The sequence below is a fragment of the Herpailurus yagouaroundi genome, unplaced genomic scaffold, assembly GCF_014898765.1.
Source record: "Herpailurus yagouaroundi ecotype Mexico unplaced genomic scaffold, PumYag 139, whole genome shotgun sequence".
Lineage (NCBI taxonomy): Eukaryota > Metazoa > Chordata > Mammalia > Carnivora > Felidae > Herpailurus > Herpailurus yagouaroundi.
The window spans coordinates 67,509,935-67,534,716 of NW_024412394.1; the positions used below are offsets into that span (position 1 = coordinate 67,509,935).

At 39.8% G+C, this 24,782-nt stretch overlaps 1 protein-coding gene across 1 annotated transcript; it reads right to left on the bottom strand.

Annotated features, from left to right (window-relative positions):
- Positions 1-8,515: 8,515 nt before the first annotated feature.
- Positions 8,516-24,431, bottom strand: CD164 (CD164 molecule). Its single transcript, XM_040474361.1, has 6 exons — positions 24,122-24,431; positions 21,261-21,344; positions 19,363-19,434; positions 17,433-17,468; positions 13,676-13,732; positions 8,516-11,085 (listed from the first exon to the last, which is right to left on the bottom strand). Exons 1-6 carry the CDS (start codon positions 24,300-24,302, stop codon positions 10,919-10,921), a joined length of 597 nt encoding a protein of 198 aa, XP_040330295.1. The 5' UTR covers positions 24,303-24,431; the 3' UTR covers positions 8,516-10,918.
- Between the last annotated feature and the right edge of the window lie 351 nt (positions 24,432-24,782).

Sequence of the window (24,782 nt, forward strand, 5' to 3'; positions counted from 1 at the left end):
TATATGTAGCTTTTCAAATTAAGGAGAAGGTTGAGTCTATTCAAAGTAGATTAAATTATCACCTTACACCATACATAATGAATTCTGAATGGATTCCAGATATATATGCGTGCACACACACACACACACACAGACATATATACAAACATATTTCTGAAATAGAACATGAAAAACAAAAGCCAAAAGGAAGATTGATGACTTTGATATCAAAGCTAAAAATTCAGCATGACAGGTGCCTGGGTGGCTCAGTCGGTTAAGTGTCTGACTTCGGCTCAGGTCATGATCTCACGGTTCATGGGCTTGAGCCCTGCATTAGGCTCTGTGCTGACAGCTCAGAGCCTGGAGCCTGCTTCGGATTCTGTGTCTCCCTCGCTCTCTGCCCCTCCCCCGCTCATGTTCTGTCTTTCTCTGTCTCCCAAAAATAAATTTTAAAAGGGTTAAAAAAATTAAAAAATAATTTTTTAAAAATGTTTTTATTTATTTTTGAGACAGAGAGAGAGCATGAGTGGGGGAGGGGCAGAGAGAGAGGGAGACACAGAATCTGAAGCAGGCTCCAGGCTCCAAGCTGTCAGCACAGAGCCCAACACGGGGCTTGAACTCACAGACTGTGAGATCATGACCTGAGCTGAAGTCGGATGCCCAACTGACTGAGCTACCCAGGCGCCCCCCCAAAAAAATGTTTTAAGTTCAGTATGACAAGGTATGGTGCCAGTTATCAACTTATGAGCTCTTAGCTCTAAATTCATCCTTGTCTGCTGTGATGTAATTAATATGGGCCATGAAAATATTTCTTCTTCACCAACTACAAGATATTAAGCTTTGTCAGTAGAGAGTACTGGAGGGACACTGGAGGAGGGTTTCTTTTCCAGATTCTGGGGTGCTTCTCTAGGCAGGCTCCTGCCACGGGTGTGACTTCTGCAGCATGAGGTTTCCGTAGTGGATGCGGCTTCGTGGTGGATGCCATTGGCAAGAGGCCCTCCGTGAAGGGCTTTCTCCTCCTGCCCCTCCTTTTGTGAGGGCTGCTTCACAGCCTCAGTGAACTTCTCTGCCATCCAGTGAGCCGTGGTCACACCCTGTCCAAGGAGGTCACACCCTCTCCAATGGATGTCAGCCCTGGAGGGTAATGGCTGCTCACTATATCTGCTCTCCCTATATTCTTCAGAACTCTCTTTATTACTGATCAGCCATTCCTCCCATTACTTCAATCTCTTGTTATAGTTAATAAGTCTTTATATTAAACTTTCTCCAGTTTGATTACTGTGTGCGTCTGTCCTCTAATTGGCCCATGAATAATACAGAACTGATACCAGTAGTGGAGGGTTCCTAGGGGACAGACTCACAAAGGTGGGATTTGGGGATTTGTTTGGTTGCACCCTTGGGCTTGAACATGGTGCTGAGCTCCTTGACAATAGGAAATGGAACGCTAGTAATCCTTTGCATGCAGTGGGATGACAATTAACCAAGCTGTTATCCACGGTAGGTGGTGATAAAGTACCTACTGAAGTGTGTGCTTTGGGAGCCCAAATTGCTACCACACTGACTCTCAGGGCAGTAATGATGACCATAAATACTGGGGTGTGGGATGGACTTTTTTGGATGCACTTCAGCACTTAAGAAGAAAATGACAAGTACTGGTCCTTTAGGCTTCCACAGTAGCCTTTTAAATCTATTTCTTGTAGTCACAGGGGTAATACTGCTAAAAATGAAACACACATTTTAATTGTGCAGAACGCTGAATTACAATGACAGTTGAATTCACAGTCCTGTCATTTCTCACTGCTGTTGAGATGGGCTCTCTCATTTCAGTGGTCAGGATGCAATCCCAGAATAGCAGCAGGCAATTGCCAAGGACAAGGTGGGTATGTCTATTATAAAAAGGGCAGCAGGGACATCTCAGTAGTCAGATTACAGACCTGGCACAGAGACATCTTTTGCTGGTCAATGTGTTCCCCCAAATGAGAACATATGGGCAGCCAACTAGAATACTACTCCATCTATATAGGAGGAAAAACTCTGGTAGCCTAAGCCTGGCCTGAGTCAGCACAGTGGAGTGTCACAGTCTCTCACCCAGATTCCATACCTAAGTCAATTCACACAGCAGGGCCCCTTGCCTGCAGGGGAGGCTGGATCCCCCTTGAGAAAGGACCCTATACCACTGCTGCAGGTACATTGTAAATCTTCTTCCAAACATTTTACTAAGGGATCTTCCATCATTTGCTAGAGTTACTGTTCATCAGAAAGGAAGAACATCCAGACCATTTGGTGAAGAATAAACACTACGTCTAAATTAATTCTAATTCCTGGGAACCCAAAACACACTGTGGCTCAGCAAACTGAAGGCTTACAGTGATGTAATAGAAGGAGTCACATGTTCAAATTACAGTGGACTCAGTTGGTCCACGGACCCACCAGGTGGTTTTATGTCTGCAGTTTGTGAATGTATAATTGAAACAGACATAATTAACAACTGAAAGGACTCTTATATTGGTTCTCTAACCCATGAGTTGAAGTCTCATTATAGTAGGAAGGGATAATTGGAAGCCCCTGGAACTTTCCCTGTTGAGAAAGCAAACTAGAAGCAACATTACATCCCTGGGGAAACTGCAGAGATTAATGCCACCATCAAAACTTGAAGGAAGCAAAGGTGATGATACCTATCACATCACTACTTAACTCACCACTTTGGCCTGTGCAGAAAATAGGTGGATATTGGAAAATGACTAGGGACTATCAAGTTCACACCTTAATCAGATAGTGATCCCAATTGCAGCTGCTATCTCAGATGTAGTATCTTACAGGGGTAAATGAATATCTTCCTGGTATTTGTTATGCAGTTATTGACCTAATTTGCCATGCCTTTCGCTCCATAACAAATTGTAAGGACCATGAGGAGCAGTTTGCTTTTACCTGGTAGAGCAGCAGTATTCTGTCAAAGTCTTGACTTAAGGCTTTTTCAATTCTGTTCCCTGCCATGATATAGTCTGTAGACACCTTGATCATCTGATAGTCTACAAAAATCACATTGGTCCACTATGTTGATAACATTATGCTGATTGTGTATGATGAATAGAAGGTAGTAAGTGCTTAGGTGCCTTAGTAAGACCTACAAGAACTAGAAGGTAAAGGGCAGAATTCCACAACACTTTAGGCCTATTAATCCCAATGAAGCTTCTTGGGGGTGCAATGGTTTGGAGCACGTTAAATATCCCCTTCCAAGAAGAAACAGGTTGCTTCATCTCACACTATGTACAATGAAAAACAAAATCATGATGCGCAGTAGGTCTTTTTGGATTTTGAAGGCAACATGTACCATATTTGAGTTTGCTATTTCAACCCACTCATAGAGCAATGTATAAGATTACTAACTTTGAGTGGGGACCAGAGCAAGTGAAGGCTCTGTCATGAGTTTGAGTTACAGTATGAGCTGTGCTGTCATATGGGTCCTAAGATCTATAGGTCCAAAGCTAATGATACTAAAAGTATCCTGGCATGTATGGAGTCTTTATCAAGCTGAATCCCAGGGCAGAACCCTAAGATTTTTGAAGCACATCTATGCCCTCTGCTGAGGATAACTATTCCACTTGTGCCTTGCTTGAGACTTATTACCCAACCATGGGATAGTAGGTGAACATGTGGCCTGAGCTTCACATCATGATTTGATGTTGGAGTATCCACCTTGTCATAAACTTGAGCATGCACAGCAGCAATCTATCATCAATGGAAATAGTATACAATTGACCTACCCTGCTTGAGCAGGTCTGAAATGTACAGATAGCTTCTGTGAACATGTGGCTCAGACTCTTTCAACACCAACTTCTGTTGCATCCTCTTCCTCAATCAATAGCTCTAGCCTTAGGTGTTTCTAACAACTAGCTAGCCAATAAAAAAATTAAGCCTGGTTTATAGACAGGTCTGTATGACATATTGGTTCCACCCAAAAGAGGATAGCTGCAGCACTATGTTCCACTCGGGGGTGAACCAAAAGGGGGTGAAAGAAAACCCTTCCCTGTGAGAATTGCGAGTAGTACATTTGGTTGTCCACTGTGTCTGATCTGAGACATGGACCGAAGTACATATCCACACTAATTCCTGGGTAGTTGCTAATGGTCTGGCTGTGTAGTCAGGGACTTGGAAGAAACATTAAAGGTTGGTGACGAGTAAATCTGGGAAGAAGTACATGGATGGATCTTTGAATGGGAACACACTGTGAAGGTATTTGTGTCCCATGTCAGTGCCCAGCAAAGGGCATCTACAGCAGAGAAGGCTCTTAATCGGGTGGATAATATAATGCACTCTATGGGTATCAGTCTAATTCCCCAGCTACCCCAGTGCTTGCTCAATGGACCCATGAACAACGTGGCCATGGTGGCAGAGCTAGAGGCTATGCATGGTCTCAGCCAACAACATGGATTTTCCCTTATTAAGGCTGTCATACATTACTGACAACTGCCTAATCTGTGAAGAGCCAAGACCAATACTGAGGTTGCAATATGGTATTACTCCCGTGGGTAACAGCCATCCACGTGATGGCTATTAAATTGGGCCTTTGCCATCATAGAAGAGATTCTTCAGTAGAATAGACATATTCTGGATTTGGATTGCCTTCCTGTGTCTATAATGCTTCTGCCAGCACTACCATCTGATGCACATACTCACAGAATGTTTTATCATGGCATTTCCTATAGCATTGTTTCTAATTAAGGAATAAACCATTTCACAGTAAAGGAAATGTTGCAGTGAACTCATGCCCACGAAATTAACATCCCTGGACACATGGAAATGGCTGGTCTAATTGAAAGGTGCAATAATTCACTGAAAACTCAGTTGTGACAGTTGGGAGATACCACCTTGAAAGGATGGAGCTGTTTCACAGGAGGTGACATATGAATCCAGGAATCAAGGGGTAGAAATGGAAGGGACACCTCATGATTATACTTCTCAACAATCTCAAGCTGTGCTGGTTTGGAGGTCTTAGTTCCCAAGGTATGTTTCAACCAGGGACACAACGATGGGTCTGTTGATACAAGATCTAAGATGAGGCTGCCATTTGGCCATCTTGGGATGGGATTCATAAGCCGCTAAACCGATAGGCAGCAAAAGGTGTTACTCTACCGGCTGGAATGGTCAATCATGATTACCAAGGGGAGATTGTACTGCTGGCACACAATGGAGGAAAGACCACATCTGGAACACGGGATTCTCTGGGTGCCTGAGTACTTCCATACCCAATAGAAAAGGTTGATGAAAACTATAACAATCAAAGCAGGTAGAACAGTGTGACTCAGACCTTTTGGTAGTAATATTTGGGCCACCACCAGGAAAACAATCAACCACTTGAGGTTCTCAGCAAAGGCAAAATAAATATTAAGTAGTGGGAGGTCATAATTTACAGAAACAAGGGCTTTAAGGTTTGAATCCACCTGTTGCCTGCTCCACCATTAGAATGAAAATGGAGCTGAACCATATGAATGAATATTTCTTAGCTAGGTGGTGTGTGTTTTGTCAGCAGACGGTACTGGAGGGATTTTTTTTTTCCCCCTGGTTCTGGGCAAAACTTGAGCAGTGCACCTAGCTTAGCAGTGGAGTATCACTGGTGTGGTACCTCCTGTGCCTGGTTTACCCTGCATCCCCTTGGATGACTTCAGATTACCACTGGGATAACATCCCCCCAGGCATAGCTGCCTAGCAGTGGATTTGCAGCTACCACTAACTTCATCCACAGAGCCAAGGTTGTATCCTGAAATTATTTCTGGAATTCAGCTTGAGAACAGTTAGTGGCCACTTCTTATACTTGCTATGCCAGTATCGTTTTGAATTCTTTACTGCTTGGCAAATTATTTCTTAAAATATTACAGATAATATGCCCCATCACTCCAATCCACTCTTATAGTTAATATTTTATGCTGAACTTTCTCTGTTCTTATTATGTGGCTTGTCTCCTGATTGTCCTCTGATGATAAAGACACCACAAAGACTTGAAGAAAATATTGACTGATGAAAATCCACTGACCACAGATTAGCTCCCAGCATATTTCAAGATAAAAAACCCTCCAATTGTTAAGAAAAGACAAAAGAAAAACACAATTCACAGAGGAAGTACAAATAAGCAAATAAATCCTTTCACTTACCAGAGTATTAAAATTTAACTTTGCCAATATCAGATGGAAAAGATACAGAAAACATCCTGCTACCCCAGCTTGTGGGAACTGGAAGGCAATCTCAGTCTGTTAAAATTTTCAAAGTGTAAACCCTATGATGCAGATTTCCACTTCTCTGCATTTACTCTAGAGATATATTCACACATAAACAAGGGGAAGGGCGCAAAGATACTCTCTGCAGAAGTGTCAGTAAAAACTAAAAATTGCAAACCTACGATCCTTCAATAGATGCTTATGATACTCATACTACATATGCCAACAGAGAATTTAAGAATTTGGTGTGCGACGTACACTAACTTGTAAAGATCTGCAAGTAGTAAGCGAAAAGAAGTTGCAGGATGATGTTAAAATAAAAATCCACATTATGTATTTTCTAAGGGTACGTAATAGTACATAAAAAATGCTGGGGGGGGGGTGGGGGTTTGTTTCACACCAGACCAGTTCCATTATTGATTTTTGCAAGTGGAGGGCAAGCAAGGGGAAGGGACTGGGGGATGGTCAAAGCCGACATACTTATGTTGAATAGTTTAAGGAAAAATAATTTGAGAATACGTATTTTCATATTCCTTAAATTAAAAATTAAGACTTTAAAATGCTCATCTTGAAAATAGAATAAAATAAAATCCTCATCTTGAACATTTTCTTCCGGCGAAGATGAAGAAACTGTACTTACCCTCACACTGAAAAACGGGACAACACACACGCAACAGTAGTTTCCAATACATTTGACTTTGAGCAAAGAACAGTGATCCTTGAAAGACAGGGAACGATCAACCCAGCTTACTGCCTTGCATTTCTAAGCAATGATGTAGGGAGGACACCCAGACAGAACCCAGTGGACTTCCTGAGTTCAGATGGAGCTAAAGTCAAGGCAGTTCAAAGCAGCTGGAGTTCCCAGAGCAAAGGACCAGGGTGGCAAGCCGCGGAAAGAGGAGCTCCAAAGATCTGCAGAATGTAGTCTCAGCAACATATCGGTCAGCACGTGCACAAGCTAACTACCAAAGGCTGGGGAAGCTTTCCAGGAAAAAGTATCTGGGAGCCTGCCCCAGGCTAGGAACAGAGCCTGTTCCCACTAGCCCAGACTAGAAAGCCCCATAATCCAGGGACACTGGGTATACAGAAAGGTCTTGCCTCAGAACTGGGGAACCCTAGAATAAGTGCTGCTCTGCTCTCACCTAACAAAACTTAAATGCAAGACCTAGAAGGATCATACTGTTTGTTTTCTGTGTCCCAGAACCAAAATAACCAGCATCAAAACAGCTTACATGCAAAGAAACTTACAACTTACATGCAAAGAAACAGGAAAAGTATGACCCATACTGAACAAAAAAAATCAAACTGACCCAGTATTAGAATTAGCAGACACAGGCATTTAAAAAAAGCAGGGGCGCCTGGGTGGCGCAGTCAGTTAAGCGTCCGACTTCAGCCAGGTCACGATCTCGCGGTCTGTGAGTTCGAGCCCAGCGTCGGGCTCTGGGCTGACAGCTCAGAGCCTGGAGCCTGTTTCAGATTCTGTGTCTCCCTCTCTCTCTGCCCCTCCCCCGTTCATGCTCGGTCTCTCTCTGTCCCAAAAATAAAATAAATGTTGAAAAAAAAAATTTTTTTTAAAAAGCATACCACTGTATGATCAAAAACTAAAGATTGAGTATGTAGACATGGAAGATAAAAACCATGAAAAATGAACTTCTAAAAATGAAGACACCTGAAATGATAAACACACTGGATGAAACTATCATTAGGTTTAGACTGTAGCATTAGTGAACTTGAAGACAGTAATCTGACATGAAACAGAGAAAGATTAAAAAACCGAATAGTGCATGGATCAGCTGTGTGTCAACTTCCGGCAGCCTGTGTGTCATCAGAACCCCTAACAAAGAAGGGAAAGGACAGAAAAAAATATATGAAGAAATAGTAGTTGAAAAATGCCCAAATCTGATGAAAGGCATATATCCTAAGAGACCCAACAAACCCCAAACAAAAGAAATGATAGCACAGCATGTCATAATCAAATTGCTCAGACCAGCAATAGAGAAAAAAATCTTAAAAAGCAACAAAGGAAAACAAAGATATGTACTGAGTAACAGAAGATGAAGATGACTGATTTCTCAGAGAACAATGCAATTGAGAAGACAATGGACCAACATCAGTAAAGTGCTGTAAACACTAAAGCACTAAAAATTTCTAAAGCTCTGTCCTCCACTGGCGAATCCGTATCTTAGTTACTATCTGCTGGTCTTGTATAACAATAGAGTAGACAACCCATCTCCAAACAGACTGTTAAGGTAAATTCACTATCATTAAATTTCATAATCAAAATGCAAAAAACACTTCAGTTAATAAAAAATTGAACAGATTGATTCAATAAACATGTAGATTTATTTTAAATCAGTTTGGTACATGATACAGGTTGGTTTTACAGTTTTTAATGAACTGAAATAGAAATTTCTAAATACAGCAGTGTCTGCCTGTGCAACAAATATCTGTAAGGTAAAGTAAGGTGTTTTGATAGAACTACATCCGCATGAACAAATCAGAAGAAAATCTGAAAAGGTTTCTATATACCTTCTGGATTTTAAAAAAACCAAATTTTTAATGGCTCAAGATAGTAAATTGCTAAAGGAAGGGGGGAAAAGGCCATGAGTTCTGTTGTAAGAGCTCTTCTTGCAAAATCTAACTGGTTTCATATTATGGTTTTGTTATTAGAGCAATATTCAAAATTACAGAAGATGAGAAGGCGCCATCAGCTACATTATCACAAAAATTGCTGTATGGACATTAATGTGTGATAAGGTATTCACATCTACGTAAATGATAATTATACCACTGTAGCTAAATTTTGCCACTTTGGGAGGAATGGAAATTCTGTATATTTTCAAATGAATCTTGGATCTTCTAGCACTAAAAACTAACAGCCATGGCACCATAATAAAAGTTCTTGTGAGGTTCCTAGAACTAATTACTAATGAATATTACTAATGAAAACACAAAAATGTGAGGTAAACCTACCTTTTCCCAAAAACCTTTGAAGCCAGAGATTTTAAACAATTAAGGCACTTGAAAAGATTAGGTGTATGTACAAATGTGCAAGTAAAACAAACTTTAGCTGTACCAGCAAGTAACAAAGAAACAGTAAATCTTCATTTTAAGAACCTTGAATATAATCTAAACGCAAGGAATTTTGGCTAATGAAATGGACCAAAGCAACTTGTCATCTCCTACTACAAAATACTGAAAACCAAGTGCTAAACTCAGCCCTTAGAGGCTAAAGAAACTAAAAACCTTTAATGACCTAGAAAAGCAAAAACTTTCTTAAAACTATTGTAAACCTCTGAACTAATCCAATATGTCAAAGGCAGGGGAGAAGTCTCCCTCTAAAACTGAAAAAACTAGTGCTGCCTAAGAAAACTAAAAAAAAAACTTAAAGTATGCATGCTTATATTATACTACGGGAACAGAAACTAAAAAGAAAGGACAGGAGAGAAGGAGAAAGCAGGAGAGAAAGAGAAAGAAGAGAAAGCACAATCTGTCTATCCTGGGCAATCATCATTAAAAACCTACAGTAATCCAATCAACCAAAAATCCCTAGATTTTCTAAAATTACACTGGTCACATTTCTGGTCTCAAAACTTAAAGTGATTGTCTCATTAAAGAACTAGTAAATGACTCTAAAACAACTTCCTTCCTTCTTGCCTCATAAAAATAGTTACTTTTCAAGAAAGCTTGGTGAAAATCCTTTCATGGTACAACAGTGTTGAAGTACAAAGGAAAATCTAATTAAATCAACTTTAGCTTTATACTTTTTAAAAGCCTAAGAAAAATGCTGGGAGGTTCAATATGTGAAGGCTTTCAGCTTTGTGGAATATCTTTTAGCTTAACTTGCTCAGGTCTGAAATCAAATAGTATTTAGTTAAATACTAACAGTATGATATCTAAAAGCAGGTTTACTACATCTTGTCAACAGTTACATCATCAGACCAACCTTTACCTTCCTTAATGTAAAAGAACAAATCACAAACATTTTAAGTTACAGTCTACCTTTCAGTCTGTCTTTTAAGGCACTGTTCTTTATTTTCTCAGTGATATAAGGTGCTTTACAAAGATGAACAATAACCTGCTATTCTTTAATGGTTTGTATCCTTTCCATTCGTTCCTTTAAATCTGGAATGTAATTCCCTGTGTGGCATCTTATTTCTAATGTAGAAAAAATAACTGCTATTGAGCACAAAATTTTACTCTAAAGATACAGTTTACTCTAAGGATACTAAATTTATAGATTTATTCCACTTTTGAAAGGACAGCCAAAAGTCCACCCGATTGATGCTCATTTGGCACATTCTTCTCAATTCTGGTCACTAGACTACATCCTGAGTTAGGATGAAAATAATGCAGCTTTCAGGCTTTAAAATGACTAAATTTAAACTGCCAAAAGAGTCATGAGGTTGTCTGCGCAGGACAATGTTTTCCATCACTTACAGAGTTACATTTGGTACGTCAAGAAGAGAGAACATAATCCCACAGCAGCAGCCATTTAAAATAAAAGAAGACAGCCACAAGGATTCATGCAGAATATTTTAAATATTCCTGTTGAGCAAAATGATTTAAGTGATTTTTCTTCAAGGACGATGCTCCAAAACATCCTATATGCATCCTTTGAAAATTTAAAGATCCTGGAATAGCGTCTTCCATGTGGGACATCTTGAAAGATAATATTTTGGTTTCAGTGAGTTATACACCAGTCCTTGTTAATTTAATGGGTCTGTTTACAGAGTGTGGTAGTTTCGTTCTTTCGATTTGCAGAATTTATAGAGAAAGAAAATTACAGCCTGCACACCCAAGACGAGGACAATTCCTCCAATGAAACTGGCTGCATCAAAGGTAGACTTCCGTCCAGGTTGTGAAGTCGGAGTTAAAGTGGTATTAGTCGTACCTGTTAAATAAGAGCGGAAAAATAACACTTGGTAAGTCTCACGATCCTCTATCATAATTTCAAGACCCACCTGAGCTTCTACTTGGCCATGTGCTCAATTCTATAAAGCATTTGCTCTTGGGTCAAGTCTTTACAGCTAGAATCTATCCCTAATTAAGGAAAACAACCATTTATCAATCCCATTCACTCCATCCAGCAGTATCAAGCAGTCAATGCTACCATACAAATCCAAACACAAAACTAACAGCAAAACATTCTCCTGGTACATAAATTATGCCCTGGGTACATGTAAAGCACTTTAAAAATGTGCAATTTCTTCAGACTACATATATTTTTACTTAATTATTACAGTAAATATTAATATTTGTTACGGTAAATACTTGAACATTCGTACAACTTTTGAATTTTACTAACTACATAAGGTAAGTAAAAATTTGGTCGCAATTCTTCAAATCGCAAAAATTACCTTAAGTATCTACAATTTATAATTCCAACAAGCAAAAAACCTCATTATTAAAGGTACCGTAAATCTTGCTCGGCAAATTTTATGAGCATTACCAAACCATATGGAAAAAAAGCAAAAAAGTTTGAATTCCTTTTCCAGAGAGTAAAATGTTTCTAGAGAAAACAAAACATAAATTTCTTTTCAGGGAGTAAAACGTTTCAAGTGAAACACCATCCATTTTACTAAAAAGCAATTTCATACTTAAATTTTTCTTTTTTCTTAAATCGAATATCAAATAGACACTGGTTGTAGTGGCTGTTTGATAAGCTGGCCACTTTAAAATTAATTACAACTGTTCCGTATTTCTTCCTGTGAAGACAAAATGGCTTCCTTGAAACCAAGAGAAAGGTAGCACAAGAATAAGCGAAAAGAATAAAAAAACCATAAAAGAACAGTATTTTAAATACAGAGAGGAGGATTTATAACCTACAATCATCTGTGGCATAAACTGAATATGATTTCATTCATAATACAAATTATTAATTAAAAGTTACTCTTCAGATGCACTTTTAGTATCCAAAATCTATGAAGAGCTCACCAAACTCCACACCCGAAAAACAAATAATCCAGTGAAGAAATGGGCAGAAAACATGAATAGACACTTCTCTAAAGAAGACATCCGGATGGCCAACAGGCACATGAAAAGATGCTCAACGTCGCTCCTCATCAGGGAAATACAAATCAAAACCACACTCAGATATCACCTCATGCCAGTCAGAGTGGCTAAAATGAACAAATCAGGAGACTATAGATGCTAGAGAGGATGTGGAGAAACGGGAACCCTCTTGCACTGTTGGTGGGAATGCAAACTGGTGCAGCCGCTCTGGAAAACAGTGTGAAGGTTCCTCAAAAAATTGAAACTAGATCTACCCTATGACCCAGCAATAGCACTGCTAGGAATTTACCCAAGGGATACAGGAGTGCCGATGCATAGGGGCACTTGTACCCCAATGTTTATAGAAGCATTTTCAACAATAGCCAAATTATGGAAAGAGCCTAAATGTCCATCAACTGATGAATGGATAAAGAAATTGTGGTTTATATACACAATGGAATACTACGTGGCGATGAGAAAGAATGAAATATGGCCCTTTGTAGCAACGTGGATGGAACTGGAGAGTGTTATGCTAAGTGAAATAAGCCATATAGAGAAAGACAGATACCGTATGTTTTCACTCTTATGTGGATCCTGAGAAACTTAACAGAAGTCCATGGGGAAGGGGAAGGAAAAAAAAACAAAAAAGAGGTTAGAGAGGGAGGGAGCCAAAGCATGAGACTCTTAAAAACTGAAAACAAACTGAGGGTTAATGGGGGGTGGGTGATGGGTATTGAGGAGGGCAACTTTTGGGATGAGCACTGGGTGTTGTATGGAAACCAATTTGACAATAAAGTTCATATTAAAAAAAAAAGAATTATAAAGGAATGTAAAGAAATGGTGAGGGGGCGCCTGGATGGCTCAGTTGGTTGAGCATCCAACTCTTGATTTTGGCTCAGGTCATGATCACAGCGTCATGGGACGGAGCCTGCCTGAGATTCTCTCCCTTTGTCTCTCTCTCTCCTCCTCTGCCCCTCCCCCACGTGCGCTCCATGGGCACACGCTCTCTCTCTCCAAAAAAAAAAAAAAAAAAAAAGAAATGGTGAGAAATATGGCTGAGGTACATATTTGGCAGTGCAAGCTTGGCTTTTTAGACCTTTCCTCAAAAAAAGATGGCTATATTATCTTCACTCTAATTGCCATGATCTAACACAGCACACAACTAATCAGTGTTTAGTAATTTAATTTGTTAAGTTATAAAAAATGAAATCTCGCCTACAAGTTGTACTAAAAGGTTTTGGAGAAACATTACCACATTTAACTCTAACAAGTCATGCCAAATGCGGTTACACATTAACAAATGAGAAGGACTCTCAGCAAACCTACCATTACTGCTCTAACAGCCAACTGTCTTGGTCCTCCAAAATGTAAGAGATGAGTTTTACTCACTACCATTCATGAATAAAACTGGAAAATGGTGGCAGAAACAGTACAAGGCAATGTTGCACACACATCCTACCTCACTGTTAGTTTAAAAAACCCTCAATTACCTGATGTAGTAACTGTGGTGGTAGCTGTAGAAGAGGAAGGCGGAGTTGTGGTTTTAGCTGGAATGTAAACAAAACTTATTAAAAACATAAATTTCCAAACCTCCCAATATCTAACAATTTGTCTTTAAAAATAATGCTACCAATTTCACATGCTTTCCATTTTTTAAAGAATAAAGGCCAAGTTTCAGTTAATGGTTCACTAACTTATCTACGTAGCCAGAATACTAGCTTTTAAATGCTTCTGAAAACATCAAGAATACTAGCTTTTAAATGCTTCTGAAAACATCAAGCAAACACGAAATTGTATCCATGTTAACATCTATGTACACGTTTAAGTATGGAATTTACACAGCTGGAAAAAATTCGCAAAAAAACGCACAGAAGGGCAAGAATTAGTGTTTAAGTAAGGGAACTATATAGGTTTGTTTTGTTTTGTTTTGATAAATAACCTTGCTTCTGTGGCAAAAACTATTAACTTAAAAAGTCATCGTAAGAAACAGGTGCAACTCAGTACTTCTCCAGTAGGTATCAAGATAGCCTTAACTTCTTTCTTTCAAGGGGATGGTAAACTTTTCTTAAAAAGGCGGACAGTAAATATTTTAAGCTTTGTACACTGTGTAGTGCAAAAGCAGCCCAGGACACCATGCATCTGAACAGGCATGGTTCTGTTTCAATAAAATTCGATTTATAAAAGAACAGGTCCTCAGGAGTCAAAGACCCCCAATTTAAATTATAAGAGCCCAAAGGTAGCTCTAGTCTACCATACTACATGAATTCCAATAATTTTTTTATCTGAAAATACCTATAAAGAAATGAACACTTGTGAGAATTAACCTGAATGTAAGCACATTTTAGGAACTAAAGCAATGTGTTAACAGACCTCTGTTAGTACTAATATTACTAATAGTACTCTGTTAGTACTAACAGATTCTAATAAAAGACATGTTAACAATACTGACAGAAATTCTCATACAAGTCTGTATCCCTTTCTCTCAATATGAGCATTGCTGCATACATTTCCCCTACCCTGCTCTTGGAGAGACAATTAGGTCATCTCTCATTTCTCCGTACCACAAACATCTTGCAGGGAAATACTTGATCTCATCTCTGATAGGACTGATTCTTATACAGAATTCCTAGATTAAAGGGTATGATTATTTTCAGACTTTTAATCCTTTAAAAGTTTCTGTTGCTTATACATTCTGTGTAACACACTAACACTTTACAAATTAGACATATATTCCTTTCAATCTTAAAACAACACTATCAACAAATTTTGTCTGACAATGGATGGTAGAGAAAGAAAGTTTACACATTTTCTATCTGATTCTCACGAACAATCCTCTGAATGTGGTACAAACTAATTCTTTTTTTATAAATAGGCAAAACATTCACACACTTTTACTTTTGACTGAAATAGGGAATATACTTCTATTGACCCACAGTTCCTTTCATTAAAAAAAAATAATTCAGCAGTTACAAAAGTTGCTACTGGTGATGGAAATATAGAAAATACAGTAAATTAAGTAATCTCATGCTGCTTCCAGCCAGCCACTTCTCTAGGCATGTATGTAACAAAAAATTTAAAAATGTGCTAAAACTTAATAGTTTGTCTTCCACTTAATATATTACAAATATTTCCGACCACATTTCTAACATAATTTAGTCATTCTGTTATGGTATTATTTACTGACATTCATATTTATTTATAATATATATACGTCATGACAGAAGACTATTATAATTAACCCCAGTGAACACCTTTCTAAGTAAATCAGATTCCCTTTGAATCATTTCTTTAATAATCCCTTAATTTTTCACTTGCTCTCTTTCCACAGTAGGTATGAAAAGAGACCATGTAAAGGTTTGTTTTTCAACCACTAATTGCCATGCAATTGGTGCATTTTCTATAAGCAAGCCCTGGCTTCTTTCCACTTTACAGAACCCAAAGAGACAAAACAAGGAAGACTCCATCGTAGTTCGCTGGAGAACTCAGTGCAGAACAAGCATGAAAACTACATCAAGATCCATGGAGGAGAAATTAAAAGTGAACACACAATGGTTTTAAAGAAATTGATTCCCCCGCTCCTGCTTCCGGTTTACATCCCACCTTTAGGAAACTAATTTTCCCTCAAAGTCTCTGCTTTCATCAATTTTAACATCCTCCTAGTCAGTGACTTCTAATGGTGCTACTACTGTGTGCTCTCCGCAAGTTCTGTAGCATTTGCAGATCTCTATGGCATGAATACTTCCACTGTAATTCAAGCCACCAACATGGTATCACTGAATGTGTAGCTGGGAAGAGCTATGCACAACTGGCAAGCAAAACCTGGTAACTAGCTAGCTCACCACTGCCAAAGTCTTTCAAAATGAGTTCTGGCCCTTACTACAACATCTGACCACTTTTTCCTCTGAAAATAAAAGTTTCTTGGACACACTTCTCTGCCCATCCCTACTCCGTTTCCTCTCCAGTCCTCTTCTTCTCAACTCTTACGTGTTACTGTTCCATAGAGTTTGGTTCTTAAACCCTATTCTCCTTTCTATAAGCTGCTCCTGTGGACACTACTACTGCCTACTGATCAGCTTAATCTGTACGGTTAGCAAAGAGCTGTGCCATCACCTCCATCAAGTTCTATCACTTCTAATTCCTAAGTCTATTTGCATACACCTGCAACTCTTCCCCTAGTAGTTCCCCAGAATTACCACCACAGGTTATCCAATCTCCATGTGTCCACTCTTGTCTTCCTTCCAATCTGTCCTCCCAATCTGGCTCTTGACCTGTTACTGTCCAGCTCAATTTTTCCTCACCGTGTACTCCAAATGCAATTCCCTGACCTCATTACACTCTTTCTCATCACCTTCACCACATACGCCGTTATTCCACATACACACCTTCCTACAAACATCTCAACACACTGGGCTTACTTACCCTTTTCATAGTTCCTACCGCAGACAAAATGCTGTTTTACTTCTATCTCCAATCCCAATCATCTAAGCCTAGTACTTTCCTGGAGTAGACTTTTTTTTTTAATGATTTACTCCTTCTATCACTTTGGTAAAGATTTTTAGAAGGAGAAAGAAGGTGTAGCGAAAAACTTTCCAGCTGTTTAGGCTGAAAAGCCTATCTTTCTGGAAAGCAATCAGTACTTAAAGCCTTAAAATAATTCTATCCTCTGACCTAGGAATGCTGTTTGAATCAATCCTATCAGAGTTAACAGCACATATTCTCCACTGCATGGAGAATGACCGATGACCTAACTATCCAACCAAGTGCAGCATGGTTAAAGCGCATACAACAATGTTTAAGTAAGAGGAAAAACAAATTCAAACATGTATGAACATACCATCCAATTTCATAGTAAGTATATTTATTTAGATATACCTACAGAAGAGACTGGAATAACTTTATCAATGAAAACATTTTGGTACCTCTGGATGATGGGAATTATAGGGAATTTTAATTTCCTTTAGGCTTCTGTATTTCCCAAGATTTCCACAAAATCCACAAAAAGCAGTGTGTGAACTCAATGTCCAAAGATACAGCAAATCCTCCCATGTACAATGAATATGAAACACTGGAGTTATGTGTCGCTGTCACAGACAATTCATATTAATGTAATTATGGTCCAAAACTAAATACATCTACTAGTTTTTTAAATTATACTAAACTTTTAGGTACTTAATTGCTAACAAATTATCCATCAGAAGGCCTTGCAAATCCTGAAGAAGAGGAAAAGAATCAATTATCTTGTATTACCTGTAGAATTGGTTGGCATCAGAGTGGGCTCGGGTTCTATTTAAAAGAAACAAACATTAAGTCCAAGCAATCTCAAATATCACAATCTATTATACTATTTTCCAAATTGCAGTCATTTAAATACCACTTTTATAATTTTGGCATTTAAGTACCACCTTGCGGAGGAGACTGACAGTTGCTCTGAATACTCATCTCCCCTTCTTTAGAAATGGAAGCACCAATCTAAGGTTGACACTTCCTTCCCCTGAGGAAAGACAGACATTTTTTTAGCCTCCCCTGCAGCTAGGTAGTCAAGTGTAACTTCTAGAAAGCATCTGTAAGGTAGGTGTGGGCCTCTCTCTTTCCTCTTCCCGCTGGCAGGAATACTAATTGATGGCTGGAATAGGAGCACTCACCTTGGAGAGTAAGGTCAGAGATATTCTTGAGGAATGACAGTAAAGAGCCCGAGTTCCTAATGGTTGTAGAGCTACTACTCTAGCCCTCTAGCTACACCTGAGCCCAGACTTCCTTTACGTAAGAGTGAAGTCTGTCTGTTGCTTAAACCACTCTAATTTGGGTTTTCCTATCTTTCATTGCCCAAACTAATTCTGATACATCCTCAAATAAGTATAATTACTTATTTGATTTTTCTCTAAATTACTATCTTTTAAAATGTTTTACTTGGGGCACCCGGGTGGCTCAGTTAAGCATCTGACTCTTGATATCTCGGATCAGGTCATGATTTCACAGTTCATGGGACTAAGCCCCTTGTCAGGCTCAGCGCTGACAGCTCGGAGTCTGCTTGGTCTTCTCTCCCTCTTCTCCATGCACTCCCTCCCCACCAGCATGCACACGTGTGCGCTCTCTCTCAAAATAAACAAGCATTTAAAAAAATACTTGTTTCTAGAAAGTATTATCATGAAATCACAGGTCTGATTATAGTTATTAGTGTTTTCTAATATATATCAAAATAGATACTAAAATTGTTTGCTCTTTTACCACCTAAACTATACTATATTCACTGTACATAAGGGATAATGGACCTCACACTAACGAAATTCTCAGTCACAAAGTTCAAGTTCGAATGGGAAAATGCCTACTAAAAGTAAATTGTTACAGGTAGTCATTCAAGGCTACTGACACACTCCAGAAACCTCTTTTGCTCTATTTAATTATTACCTATGCACCAAATTACAAATTGACTTCCCTATCCATTTGTAATCTTATTTAAAAAATCAGTTGTTTCATCTAGGAATTTAAACTATTTCCTGAGCAAAGAGTTATGGTTAAAGAGTAATCAATTTCCTCAAATTAAAGTACAAATATGAGAAAAAGAGGGGTGGCCTGGTGGCTTAGTAGGTTAAGCGTCTGACTCTTGGTTTCAGCTCAGGTCACATTCTCACAGTTCGGGAGTTCAAGCCCTATTCTACGCTGACAGCACAGAGTTTCCTTGGGATTCTCTTTCTCACTCTCCCTCTCCCCCTACCCTGCTTGCTCTCTCTCTCTAAATAAATAAACTTAAAAAAAATGAGAAAACAGAGGAATACAGAAAAAATTCAACCATTAACACAAACTATGCTAGAGAATGTGACAATCACCAGCACCACAACCAAGAAAAGTGCCAGAACAAGGTTGTCTAGGCCTGTAAAATGCAAATAAAGAGAAGGTCTAAAATGCAGGGAGTTTCCAGAAGAGTTAAGAAAAAAAAAAGAAAAAAAGTAAATGAGGAGGTATCTCTCTACCTGCAGCATTCCACAGTGCAGCCAAATCACTAAACTAAGATTCAAAACATTGTCCTTTGTATCAGTATGAATATGTTATTTATATCCAAATTTCTAACAAGATTAGAATTATGGAAATGGCAAACCAAATACTGAACTAAGGCTTCCTGAGGCAAAGATCTTCCTCACCTCTCTGGCCACTTTCCCCGGCAGTCAATGTGAATACTTACCAGAACAGAATTTTGTGCCATTCAACACCTGGCAATCACTAGCTGTTGAATTATGGGAACAGTAGCTTTTGTCTGTTATGGGGAGGAAAAGACACAGAGCACCAATCACTTGCTTATATTATCTTTGACTTTGTTACTAAGCTCCAGAATTGCTTCCAAAAATCAAACTCAAGGATAAATACTTTATAAGTCCACAGACCGATAAAATAACTTTCATTTTCTTTTCCCCACTGTTTAAGAAATAATACATAGGATCCCTCCAAATATTCTTCTAAACTCATCATAAATATACTGAACAGATAAATCGGAAAACACTCAGATCACAGAACTGTGGCAATGACTACCATACAGGGAAGGTTGCTAGAATCTACAAATAGGGCTGAGTCAGTAGGGAGAAACAGTCAAGATCTTTAATAAAGGCTTAGTCACCACAGGAGGTGCCCAGATAGCAGCAGCAGGACCTCTGTTCCAGATCTCTGCTTTGGTCATCTACACTTTCTAAAACTGCTTTCCTAGATGGTCACACTTGTAACAAGAGTAAGGGAGACCTTTCTCCAACATATCCTACAGTAAGGTATTGGAGCCCCAAAAAATACACCAAGTCCCAAGAAGAAGAGGCGTGTGCTCTTAAATTCCATTTTATGACTTTAAAAAAAGGGACTATTAAACAAAAAATTAACTTTACCCCAAACTAAGCTAATACCTTAATTTTAAAAGAAGTTTTTCAACTTTTTTATGTAGTGATATATCCACAATTCTTACATTTTTTTAACGCACAAAGAAGCTTAACATATAGTGTTAGCTTTTTCTTTTATATACATATAAACCAGATAGACTGTTTTACTGATAAGAAAAAAATGCAACTACCTTCCATTAAAAAAAAAAAGAATATGCTATAATTCCGCAGTCCTAACAAAAACGTTATTGGCATTTCAAAGTATCTTCAAGTAGCTCTTTATCCCTCAAATTAAAGGTTACTCTCTTCCCATGTCATTCTTCTTTCATATTTAAGTATCCAACAAAGTTTTATAAGGTCTCCATAGTTCATCTAGTAGGTGACAGAAGATAAATGCCTCCTTTTTCTAGACAACTATTTTCAGGGGAAAATTTTACAACTTTCTTTCACTGCTAATTTCAGTGTACCTGTACCATTCCATCTTCCAAATCTTTATTTATTTTTTTTTTTAATTTTTTTTTTCAACGTTTATTTATTTTTGGGACAGAGAGAGACAGAGCATGAACGGGGGAGGGGCAGAGAGAGAGGGAGACACAGAATCGGAAACAGGCTCCAGGCTCTGAGCCATCAGCCCAGAGCCCGACGCGGGGCTCAAACTCACGGACCGCGAGATCGTGACCTGGCTGAAGTCGGACGCTTAACCGACTGCGCCACCCAGGCGCCCCCCATCTTCCAAATCTTTAAAATCTCTCTTCCCTTGGGGCACCTGGTGGCTCAGTAGGTTAAGCATAGCACTCAACTTTGGCTCATGTCATGATCTCACGGTCCTTGAGTTTGAGCCCCATATTGTGCTCCGCGATGACAGCACAGAGCCTGCTTGGGATTCTCTCTCTCAGCCCCTCCCCAGCTCACGTGCTCACGCACATTCTCTCTCTCTCTCAAAATAAATAAATAAACTTAAAAAAAATAAAAACTACTGAACCTTAATTATCCCTCTAAGGAATTAAAGGTGTGGGGACAGAATGGGAGACCAGAGTTTTGGGGGGAAATGTGAAGCAACGGGCACTTTAACAAAAAAGTATTTGACTTGCAAAATAAATAGTAACACACTATACCAAATTTTCTACATAATTTTCAAATGTTCAGGAATGCCCTGTAGAATACCTTAAAAGGTTAAAACAAAACAGTTTGCAGTCTCAAAATTGAAGCAATCTTTTCTTACCTTTACATTCTATCCAAAAGCAGGTAGTAGCATCAAGGCTAGCATTGAAACAGGAAACACAGCTGTTGCGGTTTTCACAGATATCTGGTGGGGAGGGGAATATAAAACCAATCAATTGATAACTCACTTTGAGTTTGTATCACTTACCTTTTTTACGCAAATGTGAGCATTACATATGATACTAAACTTACTAATTCATAGAAGTGGTAAAACGTTACATAGCCCATTGATAGATGAATGGATTTAAAAAAGTGTATACATTTTGCAGTATTTTTCAACCACAAAAAAAGGAAATCTTGCCATATGCTACAACATGGATGAACTTTAAGGGCATTATGTGAAATTAGACATTCAAAAAAGGACAAACACTGCATGATTCCACCTATATAAAGTATCTAAAACAGTCACAGTCAGAAGCAGAAAGGAGAATGATGGCTACGGGGAGGGGAAATGGAGATTTGCTGGTCAAGCAGGGTATAGTTTCAAGTAGGATGAAAAGTTCTAGAGCTCCTCTGTATAACATCGCGTTTACAGTTAATAATGTACTTTACACTTAAAAATTTGTTGGGTTGGTAGACCTCATGTTAGATGGGTTTTTTTTAACCATACACACAAAAACACTTCATAAATTGGCTTAATAAAAATTTCCTATCATTATAAACGACTTAAGAAGCTGAAATAAACTCAAGAGAAAGGGAAGAAAAAAACCCCACAAGCTAGTGAGAAGGCTCAGTACCTATCTAGACAACGCTATTTCACAGACACTCAGGGTTTCTTGAGCCATTTTAAAACATCCATAAAAAATAAAAATATTGGCAAAAAAAGGCTATGTTATAAGGCCAACGCCACACACAGGGAAATCACTGCCCTAAAACATCAGCTGAGACACTGGAATTTTTAATAGTAATAAAGATTTGTTACAGATTGAACCCAAGCTCTGATGATGCCCATTCTGAAAACCTCAAGAGATTCGGAACTCATAAACGGTCTGCTCTTTCCAGGGTCCTCCATGAATGGAGGGTAAGAAACAACAAGACCTGGAAGGAGCAACATCCATGTACACGTAATTTAACAAGTTAGCAGGGTTTTTGTCAATAATTTAAACCAAATGACCAAAAGACTTTAGAATAGGGCTCTATCCATTTTCCTGGAAGGTTGATGCCCCCCAAAACATTCATATTTGCTTTCCGCATGCCTTAAAAAAAAACAGTTCTGCATAGAGGCAACGCATTTCAATATTTTATGACTAGTATTCATCAGGGACTGGGACATACATAATACCCTGAATAAGGGGTTCACAAAATAGAAAATAAATTCTGTAGACGTTTGTATACTGATAAAAAAAAAAAAGCTAGTTGTCTAAAATCTTTTGTTCCTGATAATTAATGTTTGAATAGCATAATCAATGTTATTTACCATGAACTAAACTTGCTACCTTTCATTTTAGACTGAAGCTTATCCAATTACTATTTACAGAAAACAAAACATCTTCGCACAACTTTCAATTACAAAAAGGCAATTAACGGGAATCTCCAAGCTTCTCTTGGAAAAATACACACAACACTCCAAAACTACAATTCTGGGAAAAAACTGCAAAATCAGCAGGAGACAATACACATTGTGCTCTATCCTCTTAAAAACAGTGCAGTCAGAATGTCCAGTATCGTACTGCAATTTACTTTCCTCATTTAACAATTTTTTAATTTTACTATTACATATTTATAAACAATTATACATTTTATTAAACTTTCATGAAACAAACCAAAGGAAGACACTGGAAAATAGTATCATCAGTCTGAGGGAATGGGGCGGGGGGGGGGGGGGGGGGGCCACGGTAAATATCCTGACACTCCACGGCAATTCTTTGGTCAAGATGCCAGTTACTCCTTACTCAATATTAACTACAATCACCAATTATACTAAATTGCAGGTTTTAAATAACTAGGGCTCCTTCACCTTTCTACCTTAAATTTATCTTCCCCTCTCTTTTGTGTTGTAAAGACATTGCCAATTCAATGTACGCCTCAACCAGTACCCAAGTCTACTGCAGAGCTTAACAAAGGGTGTGTTCCTGATCGGGTTTTGGAAAATCAACAGACCTGGGTTCCAATCCCAGCTTCACAATCAACTAAATTTACGCTTCTCGCAGTTACTTTAACTCCATCTTCCTCCTAGATTTCACTGCCTATCTTCTAGTTTAGCCTTAAATACCAAAAAGGATATGTGAAGCACTGAGTACACGAATGGTTACTTTTTTTCTTTGCACATAGCAAAGTTTTAATTAATCGAATGCCCAACCCTCGAGTGTATCTCATACCTATCCGCAGAATCAATATAGTTAGATCCCAGGCAACTTATTTTCTCAGACCGAAGTCGGAGACACTAGCAGCATTAACGTCTACGGCTTCTTTCCCTCTTTCGCCAACTTCCGGAGAAGCCTCCTCTCGGAGGCAGGACCTGGGTGGGCAAACGGCTAACCCCAAAGAGAGGGGGGTTCGACTTCATCAACAACTTTGGAGGCGAGTCGCCTCGCCCCATGATCAACCCCACTGCAGCCACCGCGGGAGGAAGCCACGTCCCCTCTTCCGAGCGTGAAGTGAGACTGGGGATTACGAGGCACTTTTTAAAAGCATGTCGGCGTGGGGCACTCGGGGTGGCAAAGGCCACGGAGGCTCGACCGCCCCTTCTCCCCGGGGCGCTCCCCCACCCCCGCCACCCCGAGCCGGGCCCCGGCTGGACTCGGACGGGCCGCCATGTTGCTGGAGCGCGGCCCGCCCGGGCCCCGCGCGCACCGCGGGCAGGACAGACGGCTCGACTCGGCGGGCGTGCCAGTGCGGGAAGCCCGTTGGGCCGGCCCCCACCTTGTGCTGGAGTGGTGACCGGCGTTAGAGTCGTCACCGACGTCGGAACTGACTTGGTGGTCGCTAAAGTCGTAACTGCAGTCACGTTCGGGTCCGGGGAGACGTCCTGAGCCGCGGTCAGCACACAGAGCGCGGCCAGGCAGGCAGCGGCCCAAGGCAGCTGGCGGGAGAGCCCCGACATCACGTCCTCCGCGCTGATGTTCCGGCGAAAGCTGCTGCGAACTCCGCTCCGTCAGTCCCTCTGTTCCCTGCGGCACCGCCTCGGAGAGTCTGGTCCCCCGCGAGATCGCGACGGGGTCACGTGAGGGGCCCCAGGCCACGGCGTGCGGGGGCGAGGCGGAGCGGGGGCGGACCGCGGACGATACCAACTGGTATCCTACGGGAGGGGAAACGGGCATCGAGAGGAAATCGAGGGACGGTATCCCTCAAAGCAACTGAAATATAGCGAAGAAGCTCGGCAGATGCAGTAAACTATTTCCTTTGCCTTCAGGTTATCACCCAGGACGCCGCTGGGCTGTTCTAGTTCCTGCGATAGGGTAAGCTCCGACCCTGGCGTGAATGGAACAACCTACATGAGGTGGCGCTCGGCGTCCACCCGAGCGACCAGCTAGGCTGTAAATGCGCGGTCCCACGTGACTTTCTGGGCCTCGCCTCCAGGATC

What these genes read in the sequence shown, in the direction of transcription:
- CD164 (XM_040474361.1), bottom strand. Translation starts at nt 24,302, where the DNA reads ATGTCGGGGCTCTCCCGCCAGCTGCCTTGGGCCGCTGCCTGCCTGGCC. An exon ending in GGTCACCACTCCAGCACAAG is followed by an intron (nt 21,345 to 24,121) that starts GTGGGGGCCGGC and finishes CCTCCCCACCAG; the next exon opens with ATATCTGTGAAAACCGCAAC. An exon ending in GATGCCAACCAATTCTACAG is followed by an intron (nt 13,733 to 17,432) that starts GTAATACAAGAT and finishes TTTACATTCCAG; the next exon opens with CTAAAACCACAACTCCGCCT.